Raw genomic sequence first — 13,477 nt, 5'->3', positions numbered from 1 at the left:
CGGCACTCTAGCCCGGGCAACAGAGCAAGACTCTGTCTCAAAAAAAAAAAAAAAAAAGATAAGTCAAGTGGCACATTCAGGCAGGGTGAAATGAAAAAGAGAACATTTCATTTGTTTTTCTTATTCTCTCTAGTGACTGGTGTTCAAGCAACCCAATCTGTAACCCTGATCCAAAACACAATAAGGACTTTCTTTAAAATGAAGCTTTTATACATAGCTATACACATATGTATAAGCAGCTCTGAAGGCCAGAGAAGTAACTCCAAAGTTTGGAGCCTCGGAGGCTCTATAAATTATACTGAGTTTCAACCAGTGATTAAATCTGAGGTAACAGCATCAGGAGGCTTGGCCTTAGCATTGGCGGTCAGAGGGAGGGATGGAGAATTAAGCCAAGAATAAAAGCGTCACGTTCTGAAAATAATAGTGGCAAAACACAATACTCCTGGACTGAGGGAAATAAAATTGAGAGAGGGACATGATTAGAAGGAAACCTCTAGAATTGTGCTAATCCCAATTTCCTCAAATTGGTACAACTGGTGGCAATCTCAGGGTCACCAATGATCACATCAAAGTTTAACAGAGAAGGATGACCCACAGGAGCAGCCTTGCTGTGCTTGAGGATTGTTCAACACTTGAAATGAGCTTCGGATCAGTTCTTGGCTGAAATCCACCTGGGCTCCTTTCACGAAGGCCAAGCTATCAGAGTCAACCACCACTCTTGCCCCACCCTGTTCAAATACCCTGAAAAGACAAGAGGAAGGCATTAATGACTATCACAAACGCCAAAAAACCCGACGCACTCTGAGCCCAGAGGTATACATCCTCTGTTTTCTGAAGTACAAAGGGACCATTCCTTATTACCTCTAACAGGTGCTGATTTTCTTTGAGGCAAAAAGATTCAATGGAATGAATACTGGGGAATGTTTAGGGACTTGGGCCTGGAATCTAGTCCAGTCTGACACTCGGTCTACTACCCTATAGACCTAAATAGGCCAATTTTCCTCTTATAACTTAATTATTTCGAATCAAGACAACAAATCTTTACTGCATCCTCACTGTGTGAGAAGAGTGGTGTTAACCATCCTTAGCAAACCCTTTAAAACTTGGAACAAAAGTGCACCAGAAACTGGAGACACTTTTATCTCTATCGTACATCCTCTGAGGACCCACCCCTTCCTCCTTGCCTGTCGTCGGGGTTGATAACTGTATCCAGTGAAAATTTGTATTGGAATCCGGAGCATCCACCTCCCTCCACCTGCAGCCTGAGGAATTCTGACCCTTTGGTGATTTCCAGAAGCCTCTGAAATGCAGGAACGGGGATCAAGATTGTCAGGTAATGCGAGTTAAAAGGGTGGGTGAAGGGGAGGTCGCCTGGGTACCGCAGACTTGCCTCCTACCTGGACGCAGCTGTCCGTGAGGCGGATCTGCCCTTCGCCTGCCTCGGGTGTGGAGGATGACGCTTCCCGACTCGCCTTAAGTCCCACGGAGGACGCGAGAAGCCTGCCGCGCAAGAGAGAAGCGTTAGTCCAGGAGCAGAGGGGAACCTGGTAACGCCCACCTGGACAGCCTCACGCCAAACCAGGAGACCCCCATCTGGACGGCCTCACACCAAACCCTCACCTCCCCCGCGGGCCTTAGTTTCCCCGTTGTCCTGGAGGCGCAGAACCTAACACCACTCCCAGGTGCCCTTCTAGCCTTGGTACCTGCCCCTCGGCCAGGGGGTGATAGCTTTCAGGGCCACAGCCCTTAGGGACAACCCCCGGACGGCCGCCATCTTCCTCCACAAACTCCGCCCCTCGCGTCGCCCTTATCCCCCAACTCCACCGCGTGGGCCTCGGAAGGAGGGGAGAATGGGGTGGAGGGCGGGACCGCGCGGAGGACCCGCCCCCGAGCATGCCTATTGGGTAATGCGGAGGGGAAAGGGGCTTGATTGGCTAGAAATGTTCTCGATTGCGGAAGTGGGGACTCACCAATAAAGCCAGGCAGAGCCCTAAGGGGTGGAGCGGGGCGGGGCCGGAGATGGGTCATCCCCAGCGGGGGGTGCCTCTGAGCTGACAAGATTGGCGGAGATAGAGGGCTTCTGAGCCGGACGGAGCTGGAGCTGACTCCCCCGAGCTGTGGGCGGGGCGTGGCTGGCCTCGACCATGGTTACTGGTGACAGGTCGCCTGACTGGGCTCCTCCCCGGGCCCGCCCCCATAGGTTTATCTTGTGACCGCGAGCGCGGCGTCTTCTGTCTTCGAGCTTGGAACCTCGTTATCCGCGATGCGTTTCCTGGACGCTGCATTTCTGTTCCTGGCGCTCAGCACGGCCGCCCAGGCCGAGCCCGTGCAGTTCAAGGACTGCGGTGAGCCCCGGGCCCTCCCGAGGTTCCCGCACCCTCTGCGGAAGCCCGGGCCAGAGCCGCGCGGAGACCCCGGGGCCGGATTGGGCGGGTCCCTCGGGTGGTCAGGGTCAGCCTAGAACTCTGAGTGGAGTGGGCTGGGGTAGGGGAGAAGGTGCCTGCCTCGATGAAACCCCACCGCACACGACTTTGTCTCTTTCCATGGAACTCGCGTTTTGGGGTCCCTGACACTCCTGGAGATGGGGCCTTTTGCAGAAGTTTCCTAAAGTTTGTGGGGCAGACAACAGAAGGTCCATATAGAGCGCCAAGGTTGATGGGAGGGGTGCAGAACTTCTCTTTGTGTTGTATCTTCAGTTCTCCTCCACCACCCTTTGCTTTTCAATTTCCTTTTTGCTGACAAATCAAAAGTCAATTTCCCTTTTCATTATTTATTCTGTTAAAAATAGAATTCCATAGCCTTTGGGCTATGGGATCTTATGATTCTTAATCAGTTTTTCCTCCTACAAAACTTGTGACACATAATTCCCTCTCGCCACTGGGGTTGGAATCTTTGTTGGAAAATACAACAGGGGCTAGAAGTTCTGAGTGCCTTCCTTCAATCAAGTCTATAGAATTAATGTTGGAGCAGAACTCCAACAATTCCGTTTGAAGGAGGAGGTGGAGAGAAAGGTACAATGGTCAATGAAAGAGGCTTGAAACTGATTTTGTAAAGTCTGTGAGTAGAAAGGAAGCATAGAGATTGTATAGTCAAATATTGAATTCCAGAGATGTCGGGTATCCTACGTGAAGTCACACAGCAGAATGGGGAACCAAAGTAAGTTTGCTCCTTTCATTCCAGTGCCCAGGTAATAGTAACTGCTCAACAAATATTAGTTGAAAAAGTAAATGAGGGAGTATGAACTCTTTCCACCTAGTCATCAAAATTCATGTTGAGGCCAAAGCAAAGTTGAGGATTAGGGGACAGGATTGATTAAGGAATATTCTGCTGGCCTGTTAACACTTAACAAATGCTGTTCCATTGCATTAGGAGACTGGCACTTGAAAGGTGCTGTTATTGCTTCAAATTACTGCCTTTCCTTCCATTAAACTTGTGGCCAACATTTGGATAAAGACACTGTATTAATTTGATTAACTCGTTCAGTCCTCACGATCTGTTTTGCAGATGAGGAAACTGAGGCACATAGAGTAACTTGCCCAAGATCTCACAGCTAGTAAGTGGAGGGAAACTGGTGCGTCTTCCTAAGCCACTCTGGGTTTCAATGATAACATTTAAAAAAAGAAGAAGAAAGGAAATAAATCCAGAATTATTCTACTCATTTAAAAAAAGCAGGAATAGGCCGGGCGCGGTGGCTCACGCCTGTAATCCTAGCTCTCTGGGATGCTGAGGCGGGCGGATTGTTTGAGCTCAGGAGTTCGAAACCAGCCTGAACAAGAGCGAGACCCCATCTCTACTAAAATTAGAAAGAAATTAATTGGACAACTAAAAATATATAGAAAAAATTAGCTGGGCATGGTGGCGCATGCCTGTAGTCCCAGCTACTCGGGAGGCTGAGGCAGGAGGATCGCTTGAGCCCAGGAGTTTGAGGTTGCTGTGAGCTAGGCTGATGCCATGGCACTCTAGCCCGGGCAAAAGAGTGAGACTCTGCCTCAAAAAAAAAAAAAAAAAGGAGGAATATACTTATGGGAAGACTTTAAAGGGAAGGAAGGTTTCAGTTACAGATTTTCAATTTACTTTTGAATTGGGAAATAGAAAGCAAAAACTTAAGCACCCACATCAAAAGATTTTGTGTTCCGCTCTACACCCACCTTCCCTGAGGTGGGATTTCCTCAAGTGAGAAATGGGGCCTGGCAAATTAGTTTTGTAATGTTTGCACATTATAGCTGAGAAGTTAGTTCTATTGACATTGGAAGTCCAAGAACCTCTTGTCAATAAAATACTGGATGAAAGAGCTACAAGTACTACCCGTTACTTACTTCCTACTAGATTATGCGACTGAGCCTTGAAAGAAGCAGGTAGAAGCTAGACATGGAAAGCCTTAACATAAGCACTGATTTTCAATAGATTGTTGATAGAAGTTCAGGATATTTTTTTTTTACTGTCCACAGAAGATAGGATGGAGTGGAAGAGAGTCCTTCTCACACTGTTTTGGGTGCTTAGAGTGTGTACAGTTTGGGAACTTTGCTATGATGGAGAAACAAGGGGGATAAAGGACAGCAAGGTAGTATTCACAGACCTCGCTGGAGCAGCGTTGGTCAATGTGATGACAGAGGTCGTTTAAAGAGAGACCATCCCACCCAAGGGTAGGCACAGGCAGAGAAAGCAGAGTGCTTCTACTTGGGCTTCCCAGTGCATATCGTACATTCATTTGTTTATTTGTTTGTTTGTGTTTATTTATTTTTCAGAGACAGAATCTTGCTCTGTCACCGAGGCTGGAGTGCAGTGGCACAATCATAGCTCACTGCACCCCCAAATTCCTAGGCTCAAGCAATCCTCCTGCCTCAGCCTCCCCAGTAGCTGGGATGACAAGTGCACACTGCCACCACCACCTGGCTAATTATTTTTTGTAGAGACAGGGTCTCACTGTGTTTCCAGGTTGGTCTTGAACTCCTGGGCTCAAGCATTCCTCCCGCCTTGGCCTCCCAAAGTGCTGGGATTACAGGTGTGAGCCACCATGCCTGGTGCATACCATACTTTTATAGTACTGACCTAATCTGGGGACCACGTAGCAGATAATGTATTCTTACCCTGCATTTTGCCTTCTGTCTTCATGCATTCTACTTTTGAGACAGAAAGAGTCCATTTTATTGGCTGGAAACATAATTTCAATCCACAAAGTATACCTGAGGTGAGAGGCCCAGGCTTTGCATCAAAAGGGGACTTGCTAACCTGTCCAGGAGCAGCTAGCTGTTCTAGATTAAATTCATGGACTGAATCTGGATAAGACAATAATAGTAAACACTATGTGTCACTGCTATGTTCCAAACACTTATCTAAGCTACGTGTATGTTACCTCACCTACCCTATGATTACCCCCAGAGAGGTTAAGTTATCCTGCCTTGAGCTCACACAGTAAATAGCAGAGCTAGTGGAGAATTCAAACCCCGACATCAGGCTCCAGAGTCTGCCTCTCAGCATGGATGGCTGAAGAACGGAACTTAACTTACCCTGTTACGGGCATTGTTACCAGACAGTCCACTTGCATTCTCTTGCATTCAGCTGTCCAGATTCAGGACGGCTGGATGAGGAAATGAGATTTTTAAAGACTTGTATTTAAACAACCTTTTTTGCTCAAGCATTTCTTGTGTACAAATAGCACTTCTGTCCTTGGTTAGACTGAGATTGAAAAAGAAGGAAAATATAAACACACACTCTGCCTCAGAGATGCTTCTTTTAGAGAACACAGGTTTCCAAAGTGAAGTATACATCTGTGTATTGTGGATGTGTGCTTACAGTTATTCTCATTGGTAGGGGTGTATAGTCAAAGTTTGGAGACCACTGCGCGGGGAGACACTAGAGCGAGATTGAAAGATGGTGGGGGAGAGGTGGAAACAGTTTGAGAGTGACCTGTCTCAAGATTCCAAGTGGAAACAGTAGCACTTGAGTCATCACTTGTGGCACCTGTGTGCTGCTTTAAAATCCTGTGTTGGGATGGGAGGTGGCGTGGGGGTATGCCTCTCCCTGCTATAGCCCTCCCGGGATATAGAGCAGGGGAGCTGGCTCTAGATACTTCATAATTGCCTTAGCTCCTCTTTACCTATCAAATATGAACAGTTTTTAGCTCTGTTTAGAGAGAATGTTAGAGATTTGTGGAGAATGTCTGGTGTTATTTCTCAGTGCTTGGTTCTCTGTCAGAGGACTCCTGAGCTATACCTAGTTTGTGAGTCATAAATCAATTTTGAAACTGCTTAGAAACAACACGGGCAAGTCGGATTAATCCCATTTCTGACTATTCCTAGTACTTTCCTACTTCTGACCCTTATTTTTTAAACGTATGCAGTATTTGCAAACATATTATTCCCAGGAGCTATAGCCAAGTAAGTATTTCAGAGGAAAAGAAACCTAGGCTTATGTAGCAGTATTCTTCTTTAACCCCACCGAGCTTCTGCCATCTTGGCTGTGTGAAGTGGCCCTGTTGGGAGTTAAGTTTCATTTGGGCCCTGAGCGTTTATGGGAACTATAAAGATCTCGACCTCTGTCCTCCTCTTTATCCCCTTGATTCTTGGAAAAATCTTGCCTAGTGACGTAGGCAAGATTTGAGATACTGCCTGTTATCTTTTGAGCCAAAATATTTCATGACTCATAAGTGGGTAAGTGGGCCTTTTAGATTTTTTTCCCTCAAAGAACATGACTAAGTAACTCAAGAAAACTCAGAAGTGCGGTGGAAATGGTGTAGTTCCCAGTTCAGAAGTGGATGGTAGTTCCTCTCTTAAGGGTCATTCCCAGTTCAGAGATGGTAGGTAGTTCCTCTGTTTAAGTCATTCCTCTGTTAAGGATTAAGCTGGTAATTCCTCTTAAATTCTATACTCTGCTTACTCGGAAATGAGTGGGCTTCTGAAATCAGCCTAATTTAAAAAGCCAAGACTGGATATTCTGACACTTTTCATTGTTTTACCCACACCTTTAAGAGTACTGTTTATTTCTCTAAGAAGCCAGTTTGCAGCAAAATAATGAAGAGATTCCCAAGAAGACCAAATACTGGGCAAAGGATTTACCAGGAGTTTGTGGAAAGGGTATAAAATCTGGGCAAAAGATACTTCACTGAAAATCACAAAGGATACAGGAGCTGAACATCTCAGATAGAAAGAGAAGAGTAGTGAGGGGCAGAGAGGTGACACTGAATCAAAGGACCTGAAAAGGCTTTTTTGGTTGACTTTGATTCTGAATCTTCATCCAAAATCTTCAGATAGTTCCCAGTCAGGAATTTCCTTGGGGTCTCCTTCCCTTTGTCGCTATGGCTACTATGGCTTCCTTCAGGTTCCAGTGACAAGGACTTCCAAGTCAGGCTGACCCACTGAGTCCTGGATCTGCCCCTTCCAGGGGATGTGACCTTAGACAAGTCACAATAACCTTTCTGCTCTTCTGTTTTCTAAGCCCTAAAACAAGGATAACAAAACCCATTGCTGTGAGATGTTTTCTTCAGATGCCTTGGCTTTCCCCGCATCCTTGCTACCCAAGGTGCAATTTCCTTAGGGTCTAAAAATAAATAACTCGGGAGCTAAAACCTCCTGGAGCCAGGAACTCCGAAGAGGTTCTCTCTCTTCCAAGATCTGCAGACTTTCCAACAAATAATACCAGACTCCCTATACCAGCATTTGTACTTGTAGAACTTTGGGTGGAAAGATGATGAAACTCATTCTGATCTTCCTTCTTGGAATTTCAGGACCCAGGTTTGCCTTTGGGCTATTTTTGCATAGAAATGCAGTTTTTCCAGTAGTGAACAACTCTCATAAAATTTACATGCTTATTTGTGTACTAGAACATGAAGGGAAAAACAAGAATATTTGAATCAAAAGGAAAGTTGAAGCAAACATTTTCAAGATTTAAGTTTAGACTGTGACCCCTTATCATTAAGAAGACAAGACAAGAATCTAGGAACATTTGGAGTTTCTTTGGTTGTAGTTTAATCTCTTAAATATACTCTTTTGTGGATATGGTCTCAGTATATTATTTAGTTTGATAAATATTAACTTTCTCTTGGTCAAGAAACCAACCAGCTCCCTTTTCATCTCATTTACAGGCTATGATTTTAGCAGTAAGATGAATCAAGATTCTGACTTTTGATTGGACGTTGTCTTAAAGATTCCATCCCAGGAAAGCAGTCAGAGGAGATCGAGCTCACCCTAACTGGGAGAGCAGAGCATCTTCCCACTAGGTGGTGGGCAGCCTAGGTGGTTTATTTTTCCTCCTATTCTAATTCATTTTTCTTTTTTTGTAGGTTCTGTGGTTGGAGTTATAAAGGAAGTGAATGTGAGCCCATGCTCCACCCAGCCCTGCCAACTGAGCAAAGGACAGTCTTACAGTATCAATGTCACCTTCACCAGCAGTGAGTAAAAGTGGCTTTTACCCTGAGATTCATGCTAAAGTGTAACATAAATCTCAGGTATTAGAATGAGCATGGGAATGTGTGGGGAGGGGGATTGGCAGTCAGGAATTCTGTTTGTGCAAAGCTAGGATTCACTATGCCTTTAGACAACCTTCTCACACTGGTTTCCCATATACCCGTTGCCCAGAGTCCATGGCTCCCAGACCCCGTTTAAGAAAGCAAGGAGATTTGCATGTGTGCACAGGTTGGAGAAAACAGTTTGGTTTTTCTCCATCCTGTCTTAGGCCATATTGCACAGCAGGCTTTTATGAGAACGTCGGCTCTGTTTAGCTACAGACTGCAGAGTATCCATACAGACCCCAATTCTGTAAACTTTCTAACTCCTCCAAAATGTTATTTTAAGCAATATACCTTTCAGCTATTAAGTCTACATCCTGCCTGAAAATAAAGATGCAATGAACACTTAACAAGCTCTGTAAGGTTTAGGGAACCTGCTGGGGACCCAAGAAACAATCGAGAAATCTGAGCTGACAGGGCGTGGTGGCTCACATCTGTAATCCTAGCACTCTGGGAGGCCGAGGCAAGAGGATCACTTGAGCCCAGGAGTTTGAGGTTGCTGTGAACTAGGCTGACACCACTGCACTCTAGCCCGGGCAACAGAGTGAGACTTTGTCTCAAAAAAAAAACAAAAACAAAAAAAGAAGTCTGAGCTTTCTTCTCCAGTAATATTCAAGAAATATTATCGGAACTTGGTACTTTCTTGTACCACATTTATCACCTTCAGATTCCCAAGAATGTAGACCAATGTGAAATCTGTATTTCTGGACAGTGCATCTGCCTTGAATCCTTTCCTCATTTTCCATCCTATGGAACTAAAGTAGGCAGTCTAATAAGAAACCCCAAAGTTCCTGTCATCTCTTTAGTAAAAACTCTAATTATTCACTTCCTATTTTCTCTCCTGGACATACCTTGGCCCCTCTATCGTTCCAAACCAAAAAAGAAAAACAAAAAACAAAAAAATGCCTTCCCAGCCCAGACAGGAGGAAACATGCAGAGCCAATTCTCTGGATCTCCACAATACTGCAATAGCAGCTCGTGATTCTGGTGGCCCTAATTTTATAATACCTTTATTCCTCCTGCCCATCTTGGGATATGGAAGGTAGAAGTTACCAAGAAATGTGCTTCTTTCTAATCTTACCAAGTTTCTAAAGAGTACCTTTTTACAGACCATGAAAGGAAGACACACAATACACTTTGACAGAAGCTGATATAAATAGTAAACAGAAAGTTTACTGCCAAAAATCGGTTGCCTTGTTGGATAAGGTTATTTATCGAGGTAGCTTTGATTCTCCTGAGAAACTACGAGAGGCAATGAAGAGCAAGGTTAAGAGAAAAGAAAACAACTCCCGTTGATGCTTCTTTTTGCGTAATTAAGTTTAAGTTTTTGCATAATTCCAGTTCGGAGTGAATGCTTGTACTGTGCTAGGTAAAGCACAGCTACAAAGAGAAATAGGCCCTAGGAATTAAGAGGTACGTGCATGATGATTTGCAGCCATAGCCATGCTGTTGCTTGAGAGTATATTAATATCTGAAATTTTGATTTAGGTTTTGAAGATAGGCTGGGTTTTTTTTTTTTCACTGTCTGATTCTCTTTTTTTTCCTCCTAGATACTCTATCTAAAAGTAGCAAAGCCTTTGTGCATGGCATCATAATGGGCGTCCCAGTTCCCTTTCCCATTCCTGAGCCTGATGGTTGTAAGAGTGGAATCAGCTGCCCCATCCAAAAAGACAAGACCTACAGCTACCTGAATAAACTACCCGTGAAGAGTGAATACCCCTCCGTAAGTGACACTATTGTTGGAGGCACTGGAGGCTTTGGGACTGGATTAGAAACCTGAGGGCAGAGATAGGTGTGAGTGTTAGGGCTTTTTATTGTGTCCCTTTGTTCTTTCACTGAGGCCTGGTGGTTAGCCTGGGCCTAAAGATGCCGTTTTTACACATGATATTTTGCTTCATTCTCCACCCTATGTAGCGGTGAGAGAAATTTGAGCCTCTGATGTTATGCAATATGGACAGTGTCCACTCCACTAAGAAATATTACAGCCTACGTTAGAGCTGGGTCTTATGACTCCAAAGGCTGTGCAATGTTTCAAGATTTTGGCCAGATACCAAATAGTTTAAGATCCAAGTGTTTCAGCATTGTTATCCGAAAATCCTGGTTTCTCCATTAATCTCACAACAAGTGAGCAGTAGTGTGTTAGCTCCGTGGGGGAGAAGTAGCTCTTTCCACTCTCCTTTCTCCCCTCTGACCCCCACCTTCACCTCTGGACACCTCACCTCACCTCCCTCTTTTTTTGCCAAGCACTTGTGAGGTGGATCCTACAGGATGGGCCTGTGTTAAACATACGGATCTTGATACGAATGGAAGAAGTAAAGGGATTACTTTTTTCCATAAAGAAAAATGCTGTATTTCTTGAAAGGAGGTCAAGTAGAACCCAGGAACAATCTGGCCATTTATTTTTCTGTAAGAGGCAAATAATTAAAGAACATTCTAAAGGGACTCATATAGGCAGTCTGTGTTTAAGGGATGTTGGAGAGTTGGAGACCATCAAGGTCAGACAGAGTTTTATAGATGAATTTGCAGAGTATCTGTATAATCATGGGCATTTCTGAACCTCAGTTATGTGTGCAGAGTGTCTGGTCAGGGCCTGATAGGCAGCAGGTACTTAATGTCTCTTAAGTGAATTACATTTAATTTGAAAAACAGCTCAAAACTGCTTAAGCACAAAGTGAAGCAGTAGTTAATGCATACTAGTCTTGAAAAACTTACAAAGCAAGTGAGAATCTGGGTGTCATTGTCACTCATCTGGTGTTCCATGGTGAAGAAACATTTGAGTACAAAAGAGAGGTAATAACTAATGACAAATAAGCTAATGTCCACATAAGAAAGGACCCGCAAAGTATCAGTGAGTTATTAAGAATTAGAAGTGACAGCTCATAGTATGCCTGTGACAAGTCAAGGCAGAGATGTCTAATGAGTGGTTTAAGGAAGTTAACCGAAAGTGTGTTGTTACAAGGGGTTGTTGTACTTAAAATTATTCATACAGCCATAAACTGCTTTGGACTATCCTTTGTGCATTGACATTTCCATTTCCAGCTAATGAGAAAGTTTCCTTATACCTAAGAATGTAATTTTTTTTCTCTCTGCTCTTCATTGTTACAGTTGGAAAAAGCTGGGTCAGATTACCAAATACGTGAGAAATTGTTTAAATGTAAAATTATTATTCATATAAGCCTTCATTTATGTACCATTGATATAAGAGGGAAAAGAATGCTTTAGAAATTATATATATTTGATAAATTAAGTAGGTTAGTATGTGGTACTGCTAACACCAAATCATAGGTATAACTTGGTTCACTCTTTCAAGTTTAAGGCCATAGGCTGTGCCCACATCCTAAGGAGCCTTCATGGTGGCCTGATTTAAGAAGAAAAATATGAGGAATTAGGCAGTTTGTTTGTTACAATTTATATCTAGGATACGTAGTTAGGCCAATTATGGATAGAGATCAGGTCCTACTTTCATTTTCCCAATTCTTTTTCTCTTTTTCCAGATAAAACTGGTGGTGGAATGGGAACTTCGCGATGACCAAGACCAACGTCTCTTCTGCTGGGAAATCCCAATACAGATCGAAGGCTAGAGCTATTGGGTGCCAATATATCTATTGGGGGTGAGAGGGCATGGGTAGAGGGAAGGAGGAAGTGAGGGAAGAATTCAGACCTGAAACTAAATCAGTGCATAAGATGAAAGGAATTGCAAGACTGCTGTTTATGCCTCTCAACTTCTAAAAGCATTTAAGACCCTATTTCCTGAGAGCTCAGAGCTGTTGTCTTTGTAATATCCTTTGTGAAAAGGTTGAAGGAAAGAACAGAGAGTACAACTGTAGGGATTTAATTGTCTTCATTTTTTTTTTTTTTTTTTTTGCTGTTGGAATAAGGAAGGCCCAAGCAGACAGGACCTGAAGGAGGTTGCGTAAGGATATCAGATGACTTGCCCTAGGGTTATGGCAGTCCCAGTGGAGGATGGGTTCCACTTCCATGTCACTGGGATGTTACCTCTATAAGTTCCTCATCTCTAAGTGCCTCATTGAGTTCAGTGCTTTGGGCCAACAAGTCTGCTGACTCTTGATAACATCTCGGAGGCTTCAGCAGTGACTTGCTCTCCAGTGGCGTCCAGTGATTCATTGGAGAGGAAGTGTTCTACAGCAGAAGTTCAGCTCTGGATGGCTGGTTATCTACGGTTGTCTCATGTCTCTTTCTCTACCTAAATGCAGCACTGGGTTAGCAGATGTTTGATTTTTTTTTTTTTTTAACAACATTAACTTGTGGTCTCTTTTTGCACCTGGAAATGTATCTTTGAATAAATAAAAACTCATCAGTCTTGTCTTCTGCATTTGGGCTGTGGTCACCTGCTTCTTTCAGACTGTGTTCCCCTAGAGCTATGGAAGGCAGGAACTGGAGTTCCCTGGTCCCAGAGTGCACTGAAGACATGACTTTTTCAGAAACTGTCTTTTTCCTCCTTTTTTCCCCAGTTAGACCTTATCTGTTTTATATTATAAAGGACCTTGTTTTTCTTTATTTTGTACAATTATATACCACCAGTCATGCTGGAAAGAAGCAGGGAATGCAAGCATCCCCTAGTTGAATAATAACAACCCCTGAAAGGTTGAGGGAATGGTATTTGAGGGTGCAAGTAGGGGAGTAGGGGTTACAGGTTAGGATGAGGCATAGTGATCTTTTGGGACCCCTCTGCCATGTTGAGGAAAGCCTAGAAGCTTAAAGACAAAATATGAAGTGGAAAAAAGTAATGGCTAAATTAATTAAATCTTTGAATTTCCTACTCTGAAAGTACAAGTATAATCATGGGCATATATTTTACTGTCTGTTTTGAATCGATGTACTATATCAATCAGCTTTTAGGTGGCACAGAGATTACAACTCTATTTGCTATTGAGTTGACTTACATGGAACTTGGAAGATCAACTGTTGTTAGGTTGGGGCAAAAGGAAGGAACTCTTTTCTTAGGTGAGTTTG

General features: G+C 43.8%; 2 protein-coding genes across 2 annotated transcripts; one reads left to right on the top strand and one right to left on the bottom strand.

The window, feature by feature from the left end:
• Nucleotides 1–186: 186 nt before the first annotated feature.
• ISCA2 (iron-sulfur cluster assembly 2) lies at nucleotides 187–1,815 on the bottom strand. The gene is made up of 4 exons (XM_012656225.1): nucleotides 1,704–1,815; nucleotides 1,398–1,500; nucleotides 1,185–1,300; nucleotides 187–741 (listed from the first exon to the last, which is right to left on the bottom strand). The coding sequence occupies exons 1-4, from the start codon at nucleotides 1,772–1,774 to the stop codon at nucleotides 567–569; spliced, it is 465 nt and encodes a 154-aa protein (XP_012511679.1). The 5' UTR covers nucleotides 1,775–1,815; the 3' UTR covers nucleotides 187–566.
• Nucleotides 1,816–2,113: 298 nt separating this feature from the next.
• On the top strand, nucleotides 2,114–12,836 carry NPC2 (Niemann-Pick disease, type C2). Its single transcript, XM_012656224.1, has 5 exons — nucleotides 2,114–2,345; nucleotides 8,279–8,386; nucleotides 10,054–10,226; nucleotides 11,998–12,114; nucleotides 12,386–12,836. Exons 1-4 carry the CDS (start codon nucleotides 2,264–2,266, stop codon nucleotides 12,082–12,084), a joined length of 450 nt encoding a protein of 149 aa, XP_012511678.1. The 5' UTR covers nucleotides 2,114–2,263; the 3' UTR covers nucleotides 12,085–12,114; nucleotides 12,386–12,836.
• The last annotated feature ends 641 nt before the right edge of the window (nucleotides 12,837–13,477 follow it).

The sequence above is a fragment of the Propithecus coquereli genome, unplaced genomic scaffold (genome assembly GCF_000956105.1).
Source record: "Propithecus coquereli isolate 6110/MARCELLA unplaced genomic scaffold, Pcoq_1.0 Scaffold5, whole genome shotgun sequence".
Lineage (NCBI taxonomy): Eukaryota > Metazoa > Chordata > Mammalia > Primates > Indriidae > Propithecus > Propithecus coquereli.
This window is presented reverse-complemented; position numbering and strand designations above follow the sequence as displayed.